Below are 11,937 nucleotides of genomic sequence, written 5' to 3' on the forward strand. Positions count from 1 at the left end.
TGTCAGATGGCCCACAGTCCTCGCTCCTGACTCTGAAGCTATTTCAACAGACTTTTAGCGATGCTTTTGCTAAAATTAACACCTACTATATCTCCAGCCATGGACCCCTTGACTGATGTCAGATATCATCTAGAAAATCCCATATTTTACAGATAGGAAATTGTGACTTGCCCAAAGTCACACACTGTGGCAGGGTTGGCTTCTTTATCTATGTTCTTTCCATTACATCATACTTCCTCCACAGTTCAGGAAACTTATCTCTTGCTGCTGTAAAAAATTACCACGAATTTAGTGGCTTACAACATACAAGTTTCTTATCTTACAGTTCCGTTGGTAAGAGGCCTGACACATACCCCACTGGATTAAAGTCAAGGTGTCAGCAGGGCTGGTTGCTCTCTGGGGTCTCTAGGTGAGGATCTGTTCCTTCGCCTCTTCCAGCTTCTAGAGGCTGCCTGCATTCATTGGCTCGTGGTCCCCTTCCTCTAGCTCCAGAGCCAGCATCTGCAGGTGGAGTTCTTCTCATGTCACATCTCTCTGCCCCTTCTTCCATGGTTGAATCTCTTTCTTCCCATGGCCCTGAAAGCTTCATCCTTTCAAAGACCTGTGATTAGATTGGCCTCCCGGGATAAAACAGGATGATTTCCCCATCTAAAGGTCCTTAATCACGTTAACAATTTTGTCAGGTAAAGTAACCTATCCTGTCCACGGGTTCTGAGGATTAGATTGTGAACATTTGGGGGAGGCCATTTTTCTGCCTATCACATGCTATCTGTAGATTAGGACCTCCTGCAGTCAGTGGGTTAAGGTAATGAAGATGGACAGAACCTGACTTTCAGAGTCTCAGGTGACTTCCTTGACTTCCTGATGTTGGCTGGACTTCACGAAAGTTTATGCAGATGAGCCCCCTTTTTTTTTTTTAAGGAACTTGATTTTTTTTAAAAAATTTATTATTATTTTTATTTTTGGCTGTGTTGGGTCTTCGTTTCTGTGAGAGGGCTTTCTCTAGTTGTGGCAAGCGGGGGCCACTCTTCATTGCGGTGCGCGGGCCTCTCATTATCGCGGCCTCTCTTGCTTTGGAGCACAGGCTCCAGAGGCGCAGGCTCAGTAGCCGTGGCTCACGGGCCCAGCCGCTCCGCGGCATGTGGGATCCTCCCAGACCAGGGCTCGAACCCGTGTCCCCTGCATTAGCAGGCAGACTCTCAACCACCGCGCCACCAGGGAAGCCCAAGCCCCTTTTTTTAAAAAAAAAATTTTATTTTGCTGCACCGGGTATCAGTTGCAGCATGAGGGATCTAGTTCCCTGACCAGGGATCAAACCTGGCTCCTCTACATCAGGAATGCGGAGTCTTAGCCACTGGACCACCAGGGAAGTCCCTAGATGAGCTCCTTTCCACACAGCAAACTCTTTCCGAGGCCCTCATAGCTGGGCTCCCTCCTCTTGTTTACCGTAGAACCACTCCCTGAAATAAGCATGGAGGGGTCAGGAGAGGGCAAGAAATGGGCTTTGGTGTTTGTCCTCTAGGATCTCAGATGAAATTATGATCCTGGAAAAGCTGAAATGTACAGCACTGGCCCCTCAGCTCTGAGAAGCCCCCAGGCATTCCTGACATTTGGGTAGGTGAGGTGCAGCTCAGAGTTACAGTTGTCCTTTCTGATGTCCAGCCTCGAAAGGAAATATACATGTCAATATCGCAAAGACCCCATGTGGCACACATGGGGAAGGAGACGTACTCTGCTCTAATACCTTCTTCACAAAAGAAGGCCACACGATGGTCTAGGACTGAGGGAATGCAGTGTCATAAGGAGATGTGTATCCATCACCAAAAGAGCTAAAGAGGACAGAAACACAGACCACCTAGCCTAAGACATCCAAGGCATTGTGGGCGTGCAGCTTAGCTCATCCAGTCCCATTTGGGCACCCTCCCTCCTAAAGCCTCCCCAAGGGTCGAGTTAGGCAGCATGCCCATTGATTCCTTTTTTGAGCACACACTCATTTGAAGCTTGGTTTTGGCATTTTACCTGGCATCCAGGCCCTGTTGCACATGGGTTCTGAAAACTGGGACATTATCTACAGTTTACAGAATTCCTGCAAGTGTTCCTGAAATTGATTTACACACACGCTGTCCCTACACCCCATGCCCTGTGCACTACAGGTACCAGTACCCTGACCACTCCCCCTCACTCCTGCCACCAGCTGCTCTATGCACTCCCACTCACTCTCACAGGCCCCTGAGGCCCCCAGGGAGTCACCAGCACACACCACTCTCACTGTCTGGGAGAGGGGGCTGGGGTGTTGGAAACTTTAATCAAGCAGGGACGGTTAACAGCTGCAGGGACACCCTAGGAAAGAGTTAGCCTTCAAAAGGAAATACTTATAGACTCTGTCCCCATGACCTTTTAAGACTTCTGAAAATGACCTGTCATTTCCCGCCATGGAAAAAAAACACAGCCGTCACATGCCACCCTTCAGGCACCAGAATCCTCCATGCTTAACCCTCCAGGCAGGCTTGGGCAGAGATGCTCGCTTCTCACAGACGCCCCAACAGACTGCAGAGACCTGGGGATGCGGGTGCATGATTGCACACTCACACCCATGTGGATGTCTGCCTCTCCCCCCGACACGTTTCTCAGGTGACAAATGTGTTCTTCTGTGTCAGTGGGCACTTTTTCTGGGGGGGGCTGGGTGACACTGTTGGGCAGAGCTCTCATCAGACCCCTAGGCCTATCACAGCACCCCTCCACACACCACTAACCGTACACTACGAGCTGCTAGCATGTGGGGAGGACCTCTTTCTCCTTCCTTTTTCCTCCCTGCAGCTGCGGGTTGTGGGGGAGGGTTCTGAGGGGGAGGATGTCACTGACTCAGGGTGGGTTTTTCCCACCTCCATACCTTGTCTTGCCCCAGCCTCTTCTCACCTGCAGTGAGCCCTTCAGGGGTCACATTCTGATAAAAGAACTTTAGGGAGCCCTCTGCACCCCTGCTCAGCTCGCACACCCTTCCCCCTGTTTCCTCTCCTCCATCAGCCAGGCCTCTCAGTCCCTGGTCTTCCCCCACAAATGCCCCCTTTTTCATTGGGGCTGGGAGTAAAGGGACAGTTAGTTTCTGCTGTATAACAAAGTGAATCAGCTATACGTACACATATATCCGCATATCCCCTCCCTCTTGCATCTCCCTCCCTATCCCACCCCTCTAGGTGGTCACAAAGCACAGAGCTGATCTCCCTGTGCTATGCGGCTGCTTCCCACTAGCTATCGATTTTACATTTGGTAGTGTATATATGTCCATGCCACTCTCTCACTTCGTCCCAGCTTACCCTTCCCCCTCCTCGTGGACTCAAGTCCATTCTCTACATCTGCGTCTTTATTCCTGTCCTGCCCCTAGGTTCTTCAGAACCATTTTTTCCCTTAGATCCCATATATATGTGTTAGCATACGGTATTTGTTTTTCTCTTTCTGACTTAACTTCACTCTGTATGACAGACTCTAGGTCCACCGGAGGGACTTGTTAACGGAAGAATTTTACTAGGAAAGTACGAGAGAAGCCAAAACCAAACCAAGAAGAAAGCAAAACCTTGGCTGGTCCAGAGTCTGCCTGCTCAGAACCCAGCCCTGCTCTTTGCCTCCCCTCTGAGAAGCTGCAGTCCATCTTCATCCCCATGCAAGTCCTTTGCTCATCTGCTCCCTGACCCCCAACAAGGTGCATGAACAGTCAGTGCTGAAGGTTTTTCCAGAGGCACACAAACTGTGGTGTCCCTCACCCTCACTCCCAGCCTGGCCTTTCCCAGAGGTTCTGCCTCTTGGACTCACCTTGCTGGGTCTGGCTCAGATATCGGAACACAGGGGTCGCGTTAGTCTGCCAGAAGGCAGGATGGGACAAGGAAGAGGCTGACTGGCCACAGGTGTGATCATTAGGGCAACAAAGGTGGAGGAGGCCAGGGAGAGGCTGTGAAGCGAGAGTCTGGGGGTGTTTACACAGGACAGTCAGTTTGGTCCCAGATCCTCTGCATCCTCCAAAGGGTTGCCTCATTCCCAGGGAAGGCTTTGGACTGAGAACTTCTCTGTGTGTGGGATTCTCAGCAGCTCTGTAGGACTACAGTAGAAGAGGAGCCGGGCCCACCCTGAAAGCCCCCAAACTGATGGAGAGAAAAGTCCCACCAAATCAGGGATCCCCCTTCTGGGAACTCATATCTACTGGGAACCTCAGGATAAGGAGGAGCTAGGGCTTCACACTAGGACCCCTCAATCTGAAGGGGCGGATGAAGCCCCACCCTGGAGCAATGATTAGGGAGATCCTCTTTGGTCAGTTGAGCACAAAAGAGCTCCGACTGCACACAGAAAGCCCGTGGACTGAGCAACCAGGAAAGAAGCGTGGGGGCAAATCAGGGTAGATGATGAGGGTGGGCGTTCGGAGCCCAGCACTGTCAAGGTGGGTCTGGGATGCATGAAGGAGGAGCACAGGCAAGACACAGGGACAGCCCTGAGTATTGGTTCTGTGACACCCCACAGCCCTGAACCCCATGCTCTGGACCTCAGGTTCCCCTCCCCTGCCCCTCTGGCCGGAGCTCAGGGATGCCGTTTGCTTCACTGAACCCATCTGTCTGAGGCTGGGTCACATCTTCCTCTTTTGTGACTGGAAGTCACAGGGCAAAGCACTAAGCTGTGCAGTCACGGAGGGAACACAGAGCCTAAGAGTGTGAAGGGACAGAGGGGAGAGTGGCAAGAAAGCCTGGGGCCGGTGGAAGAGGAGGGAGGCGAGTGGGAGCAGAGGTGCTCAGGACCATGGCTGAGGCCATCACCTATGCAGACCTGCGATTTGTGAAGGCTCCCCTGAAGAAGAGCATCTCCAGCCGGCTAGGACAAGGTAAGGGTGGATAAGGTGTCTCCTTGATTCTGCATCTCCATCCTCCTTGAAGACCCCACTCCCACCCCAGAGACCCCAATCCTGACCCCACCTTTTCTCTCCTCTCCAGACCCAGAGGCTGATGAAGACGGAGAACTCACCTATGAGAATATTCAAGTGCCCCCAGGCCCAGGAGGACCCTCAAGCTTGGCTTCCACTGGATTAGGGGACAAAGCAGGTCTGGAGAGCCCAGGGGATGTGTGTTTATGGGGGACTGTGTCTTGCGCTGGGGAGTCCACAGCATTCTTGGGAGGACAATACCCTTGGAGAAAGGCTGGGGATTCTCAGGAAGAGAATGAGCACCAATTATGGGAGCTAAGGAAGGATAAAGCTCCCAGGGGGTAAGGTGGAGACCCCGGTGGGGAGCTAGGGCTCCACGGAGGGATCAGGGCAGCCCTGTTGGGGATCTGAGAGCGAGTGGGAAATGGGGAGTCCCGGGAGAGAGAAGAGAGGGGAAGGGGGAGGGGGAGAGCACTCCCGGGGAGAGGGTTTTGGCAGGCAGATGAGGGGCCCCAGAGTAAAAGATAAAGGGAGACCCAGGAGGGTGATAGAGGGTCCCCAGGGAAAGGATAAGGTAAGACCCAGGAGGGACATGAGAGTCCCAGGAGAGATGCGGAACTCCGGAGAGCGCTAAGGGTGTCCCAGAGCAGTGGCAGAAGACACCTTAGGACAGACTGGGTTCTCGGCGCGGTGGAGGGGGTGAGGGTGGGGAGAAGGGGTATTTCCTGGCTTTCCCACCTTCAAACTGGAGTCGATCCCTTCCGCAGGGGTCCAGTCGGAGCAGCCAACTGCCGCCTGGAGCCCCGTGACGTCACCGGCTGCCGGGCGGATTCTCCCCTGTGAGTAGCCGGTCCTCCCCGCCCCGCGCGCGCCACCCGCTGCCCAGCTCTTCTCGGGCCTCCGAGTGGGGGCGGGGCGCGGCCTCGGGCTGGGCAGCCCTCCCCCACCAGGCCCCCCGGGGCGCTCGCGGAGTCAGGTGCTGGCACCGGTCCCCGCGGGAGGTGGTGCTGGGCCCCGCGGTGTGCAAGTCTGGCCCACGGATTGAGCCCGGGGCGCAGCCCTCTGGTCAGCCCGGGCAGCCCCGTGACACCCTCCCCTGCCGCTTTCACCCTCATCCTTACAGAGATCTTTCCGATGCATCAACCCAGATCTTCTGGCCCCTTCCCCCTTACTATGGTCCCCATTCACGTACCCCCCTCTCCGGTCTCCGTCTGAGATTTAGTTCCCCGTCCTACCAGGTAGTGCCCCTCAGTCCTTACCGGTAACAATCCCCAGCCCTTACTCTGGAACACCTTACTTCCTCCACCTGCGGAAACTCTGCGGGACAGAAACCACCGCGCGTGCTCCAAGTCCTCTGCGGGATGCTCTTTCCCGTGAATCTCCTCCACCCACACCCCCTCAGTCTATCAACTTTCGTGGGGCTCACTGCCCTCAACCCACTGTCTCCCTAAGGCCATGCATCCTACATGCAGTACCTCCTTCTGGGCCTGCTCCTCGCCTGCCTGCTGTTAGGGGTGGCTGCCACCTGCCTGGGAGTGCACTGTGAGTATGGCTGCCCCCCATTTCCCACTCACCCCAGACAACTTTCTCCCCCACTCTCCCCAACAGCTGCCCTTCCTCAGCAGGGCCCGGAATCACTACCACCACATCCTCAGCTTTCGTCTGGCTTCCAGCCAGGTCTGTTTCAGAGTGCCGTGACTTCCTAAATTGTCCTCACGTAATCCAGTACCTCCTTAAGCTTTAGGCAGTCAGATCTTATATTCCATTCCAGCCTGTTATGCAAAAAGTTGCAAGAAGCAGCCAAAGGACTGATGCTGAAGCCTCAGGGCACCAGAGCATGGCTGAAGATGTCCTCCAAATCTCTCTTTATGGCCAAACAGATTTCCAGGTGTCTCAGCAGCTCCAGCAGACGAACAGGGTTCTGGAAGCCACTAACAGCACCCTGAGGCAGCAGCTGCGCCTAAAGATAACCCAGCTGGGGCAGAGGGAAGAGGATTTGCAGGGGTCCAGGAGGGAGCTGGCCCAGAGTCAGGAAACACTACAGGTGGAACAGAAGGTTGGCCAGGCTACCAAAGAGCAGTTGCAGGCCTGCCAGTCAGATGGGGAGAAGACAAAAGAGGCCTTGAGAAATAAGGAGATACAAAGGACGAACTTGGAGCAGGAGCTGAGCAGCGTGCGGGACACACTGAAGCCCTTCTTCACATGCACCTCACCAGGTATCTTCTCTGGGAAAGGGGAGATGGTAGGACCTGCCATGAAGGATGGATTGAAGTGAGGGGTCTATCTATCTATTAGGGAGCCACTGAGTTGTTCAGGAAAGGGGTAATGAACCAGAGTGCTGGCTGACATGAACTGTGCACCCTGGGCCTACAGGGCGAAGGATCTAGCTGCATACTGGTTTTAGGGAGGGCTCACCCAGCTCTAAGGCTGATCCTGTAGGGGAGAAGAGGGTGGTAGCCAGCTGTACAAATGACACTGTCCAGAGCAGCAAACTCAGGGCTCACCTGGCTTGACATCAGTGTCAAGGATCTGGAAACCCCCCGAATTTGGATGTGAAATTGATTGTTCGCACGTTTTTCTAAAGAGAGGACCTGTAACTTTAATTAATTCTCTCTACATCTGAGATTCCCCAAAAGATTAAGAATTACTGATGGATGAGGTACAGTCTGGGGTTGGAGCAAGGCAGCTGAAGCTCTCGCAGTGAGGTGGGCAGTGGTGTTGTAGGACAGGGAATTAGGGTGGAATGCTCATCCCTTTCGAAAGGAGGAGTCCAGCCAGTGTGTGGGGATGAGGGAGGGGACACATAGAAGGTCTGCCAAAGTTGGCTGAGGTTGAGGCAGGGTCCCCAGCCCAAGGGGACTGGAATGTCCATGGACTGGTTGTCTAGAGGTTAGGCTCTGTCTATCTCAGGGGCATCTGGCTACTCCCCCAAGGCTTAAAACAGAGAGGTCCTGTACAGACACCCCCAGCCCTCATTTCTTTAACCTTCTCATTCTCTACAAGCCTCAGTTCCATGACAGTGCTGCCCCCTCCTTCCCCACAGCTGAACCCTAGACCTCAGCATCCCAAACTGCTCTTCCGCTGAAAGGATGGCTTCAGGTCTTCACTCTGACCACAACTGGCCTTCTATAGGCTTTCCACACACTTCTTCTTCAACCTCACGGAGGCCTCCAACCTGCTGGCTCCCCTGTTTCCTCCCTTCCCGTCAGCCATCACCTGTCTTCACTTCTCTCTCTACCCATCTTGGATTTGGGGGCCCATCACTTCAGCCACCTCATTCACTCCTTGGCTCCATTGTCCTGGATGAATGCACATGCCTGCACCCAGGGGTGACAAGCTGTGCAGTCATTCTGCTTGGTGCCACAAATCTCTAGTCTCAACTTCAGCTGGGGCCCCAGCACTGCCTGCCTGGCAAATCTGCAGTGGTCGGCTGGCTCTCTGTACCCTACTACCCTCTCTCTCACTCTCAGCAGATGCCCTACTCTGTCAGAGAGGAACTCCCTCTATTTTTGATCACCAAGTCTATATATCCATTTGCATTTTCCCCCATCTTCATGTCTTGCAAGGATAACTGCAACAGCTTGCTGAATGTTTTTCCTAAACATCCCCCCTCCAAATCCACTTTTCATGTTGCAGCCAGAGTAATCCTTTAAAAACAAAAATCTGATTATGTCATCCCAGTTAAGATCATGTCATTTCATTTAATTAATTACATCAAAAGTTATAGAATACATACTATATGTCTAGCACTGTACCCAGGCACTTGGGATACAACCAGAGAACAAAATGCTTCGGTGTAAAACCCTACATTGACTTTCTCTTGCTCATAATATAAAAATAAAAAATCCTCAACCTGGCCTCCAAGGCCCCCGCCTACCTTTCAGCATGCTGCTTATCCCCTCACCCTCGTCCATTTGGCCACACCGACTTCTTTTTATTCTTTTAAGTTGCTGTAGGACAGTAACCTAAGGCAGTAGCTGGGTGGGGATGAGAAAACGTAGACAGAAGAGAGGGAGCTGGAGGAGAAGGAATAATTTTTGAGTGACGGAGGTAGGACGGATGGGACAAAGCAATGGAGAGAGGTGGGTTGGGATCAGGAGCATAGACTGGGGTGTGGGATGTTAAAGAAAGAGGGAGGTTTATTTCTGACAGATAGTCAGGAAAAGAGGAACAGAGAAGAGACAAATTTTGAGGTGGAGAGGAGGAAAATGGAGAGAGTTCACACGTCAGGTGTCTGACAATTTCAGCAAAGCAGGCAGCAAGGTTGTCTACTTGTGGAAGAGTGGAGGGGAAGGTGGTGGCTAGCCGCTTGGGGAGTGTGGGAAAGTTTGAATATGCAGTGAGAAACGCTTTAGGGAGCCAATGAGACGAATGGGAGGCCTATTGAATACTTGTTTATCGGGGGGCCCAGGTGAAGTTAGCCAAAATGGGGGAGTAAACAGCTATTGTTCAGAAATTGGGGAGAGTACCACCAGTCCTTTTCAAATAAACCTCCTACATTTTAAGGAGTAAAGTTGTTGACTGTTAAAGGCTTTTACTAAGTATGCACAGGTATGGCATTTCCAGGAGAAGTGAAGAAAGAAAGATTGCAAGGATTAAGGACCAGAAGTCAGTGAAGGCACTGAGGTTCGACCCCAGGGAACATTGTTAGCAACCAGATTGCTGAGTGATCACTTTCATCCCAAGTGTTGAGATCTCCCTCCTGGGTCTGGGCAGTGCTGTCACACTCTTTCTGCTTTTTAGATTCCTGCTGTCCCTTGGGATGGATACCGAATGAGAGGAGTTGCTTTTACATCTCAATTACTAAGAGAAGTTGGGAGGAGAGCCAAAGCCATTGTAAATCTCTGTCCTCTGAACTGGCCAAAATCAGCGATATTTCTTATGCATATGGAGTAAGAAAACCCCTATTCAAAGACTGTATGGGTATTGTTGGGTAAAGGGACATATGCCATCAAGTCAGGGATGGCAGTGCACACAGGGAGTGCATCCCTTTTCCATGCAGCTTCTCAGCACAGTTCTCCAGATGGCCCTATTAACTGATTAGGGTTGGCGTTGAGAGTTGAAACTTAACGAGCCATCTTTACGTTAACCTGTTTCTCATCTCAGCTTTCTGGTCAGCTCTGGGCTGCTGAACAGGTTCTTTGACTCTCATGGCCTCTCAGGCAGACAGGTTCCATACCTGGTGGGCTGGATTGTAGGGATTGGTTCCTTGTGACCAGAACAGCCCACAGAATGACTCTTCTTCAAAGGCTGGCAGAAATTCTTACCCAGCATGTGTGTGCGTGCGCGCGTATGCACACATGCACGCACGTGAACTGAAGGGTCAGCCTGCATCTGCAGGGTGGCACTTGAAGGATGCGGGGATGGTCACCGATGAGCCGATGTCATGCACCAAGGTCGAGCACAGTCCTCTTGCCAAAGCTCATAGCCTCTCTAGTGTTCACTTTCTTCCAGGTCCCCTCCTCCCGACACCCCCTCCCTCCTCCTATTCCAATATTTCCCATCACTCCTCACACACCTCTGGTCTCTCCGAATCTCCCTTCAGACTCATTATGCCAGAAGCTTACGTAAGGTGTTGGCACAAGGTGGTTCAGCTGAATCATACTGGATTGACTTCAGAAATAAGTTCTGGCAGTGGAGTGATGGTACAAGATACAATGGGTAAGTTTGTTAGGACTTTTGGGCAACAAAAATCCTCTATAATACCTTCATAAAGACACAGTAATGAGATCTCCCTTCAGGTCCTACTCTCAAAAAACTTTTTCACAAATCAATGTTATAATTACCCATTTGTCCATTTCTTCTATTTGATTAATAACAGGCAGGCGTCCTTTCTATTCTATCCCCAGTACCTAGGCATCCCTGGCACGTGCTTTACTTAAAAAAAAAAAAAAAAACCAGTTTGGGACCTATGTCATCTTTCTCTCAGGGGGACAAGTTGAGGGTTTAGCTAGGGCTTCACAGCTGATGAAGAACCCCAGCCTTCTAACTTCTCAGCCCAGACAAGGCTACCCAAACTGAGGTTGTACTTTTTCAGTCAAGGCCACTTGGTATACTAGAGTTGCCCCAGGGAAGTGAGAAAGGAAGCAGTGGGGTAACTTTGAGAATCAACCCCAGGGACCCTGAAACAGGGTAGTTACCTAACTGGAGTTTACACCTTTAGGACCTTGGGTGATTTTTTCCCTCCCTGGTTCTCTAGCCTCTTCGGGTTGGGGTCCAGACACCTGTACCTGAACCATCCCACACACGGCTTTAGGTAGGCAGGGTGAGTTAGGACTTGGGTTAGGTTTGTGCAGGGCAAGAGAAGGGAGGACGGGATAGGAGGGGGCCAGAACTTATCCCAGTGCTACATCACCACCCTTTAGGTTTTATGGTCAAAGCCAAAAATGTGCCAAGGTTGAAGGCGAGTGGCTGGTGAGTCTGAAGGCAGAGGACTGTTATTCTTCTCTTCCCTCCATCTGTGAGATGGAAGCTTTCAGGTATCCAGATGTGGACCACTCTTTGCACTGAGCTGGGTAAGTGTCGGGGATGGGACGGAGGCGTGGGAGTCCGGGGGCAGATGGTCTCAGGGCAGGGGCCCAGAGGCCAGGGGGAAAACTTGTTCCTGTGACAGCCATGTCCACAGCCTCCAGGCTGTGCTTATGTAAGGGGGTGCTGGGCAGGGGAGGCTATGTGGCTGTCCAGGGAGCTGGGGAGGAGATGGGGTGAGCTGGGTGAGGGTTCTTAGGGACAGTCAACTGTGGAGCTCCCTGATGCTTTAATCCTCCAGATACTCACGCCAACAAGAGCCTGTGCCCTTCATCCCTAAGCTGTAGCCTGCAGGTCCTAAGCTCCACCTCCCTGCAGTGTGTCCTCACTCTGCCTGGACAGTGCCTGGCCAAGGGCTGATCCACGCCCAACATTGCTAGGCAAGCCTGCTGCCAATAGAGATCCTGTCCCACAAACTGGACTGTTCCCAGGGAAAGAGTGAAGAAGCTTCTAGAAGAGATTTTGGCCTCCCCCAAAACCTCCCATAGTGGAATGGGTGGGGAGGGCGC

At 52.3% G+C, this 11,937-nt stretch overlaps 1 protein-coding gene across 1 annotated transcript; it reads left to right on the forward strand.

Annotated features, from left to right (window-relative positions):
- Positions 1–4,752: 4,752 nt before the first annotated feature.
- Positions 4,753–11,826, forward strand: CD72 (CD72 molecule). Its single transcript, XM_068553490.1, has 9 exons — positions 4,753–4,861; positions 4,971–5,078; positions 5,668–5,739; positions 6,353–6,442; positions 6,781–7,116; positions 9,644–9,792; positions 10,446–10,561; positions 11,266–11,415; positions 11,670–11,826. The coding sequence occupies exons 1-8, from the start codon at positions 4,780–4,782 to the stop codon at positions 11,408–11,410; spliced, it is 1,098 nt and encodes a 365-aa protein (XP_068409591.1). The 5' UTR covers positions 4,753–4,779; the 3' UTR covers positions 11,411–11,415; positions 11,670–11,826.
- The last annotated feature ends 111 nt before the right edge of the window (positions 11,827–11,937 follow it).

The sequence above is a fragment of the Eschrichtius robustus genome, chromosome 10, assembly GCF_028021215.1.
Source record: "Eschrichtius robustus isolate mEscRob2 chromosome 10, mEscRob2.pri, whole genome shotgun sequence".
NCBI lineage: Eukaryota > Metazoa > Chordata > Mammalia > Artiodactyla > Eschrichtiidae > Eschrichtius > Eschrichtius robustus.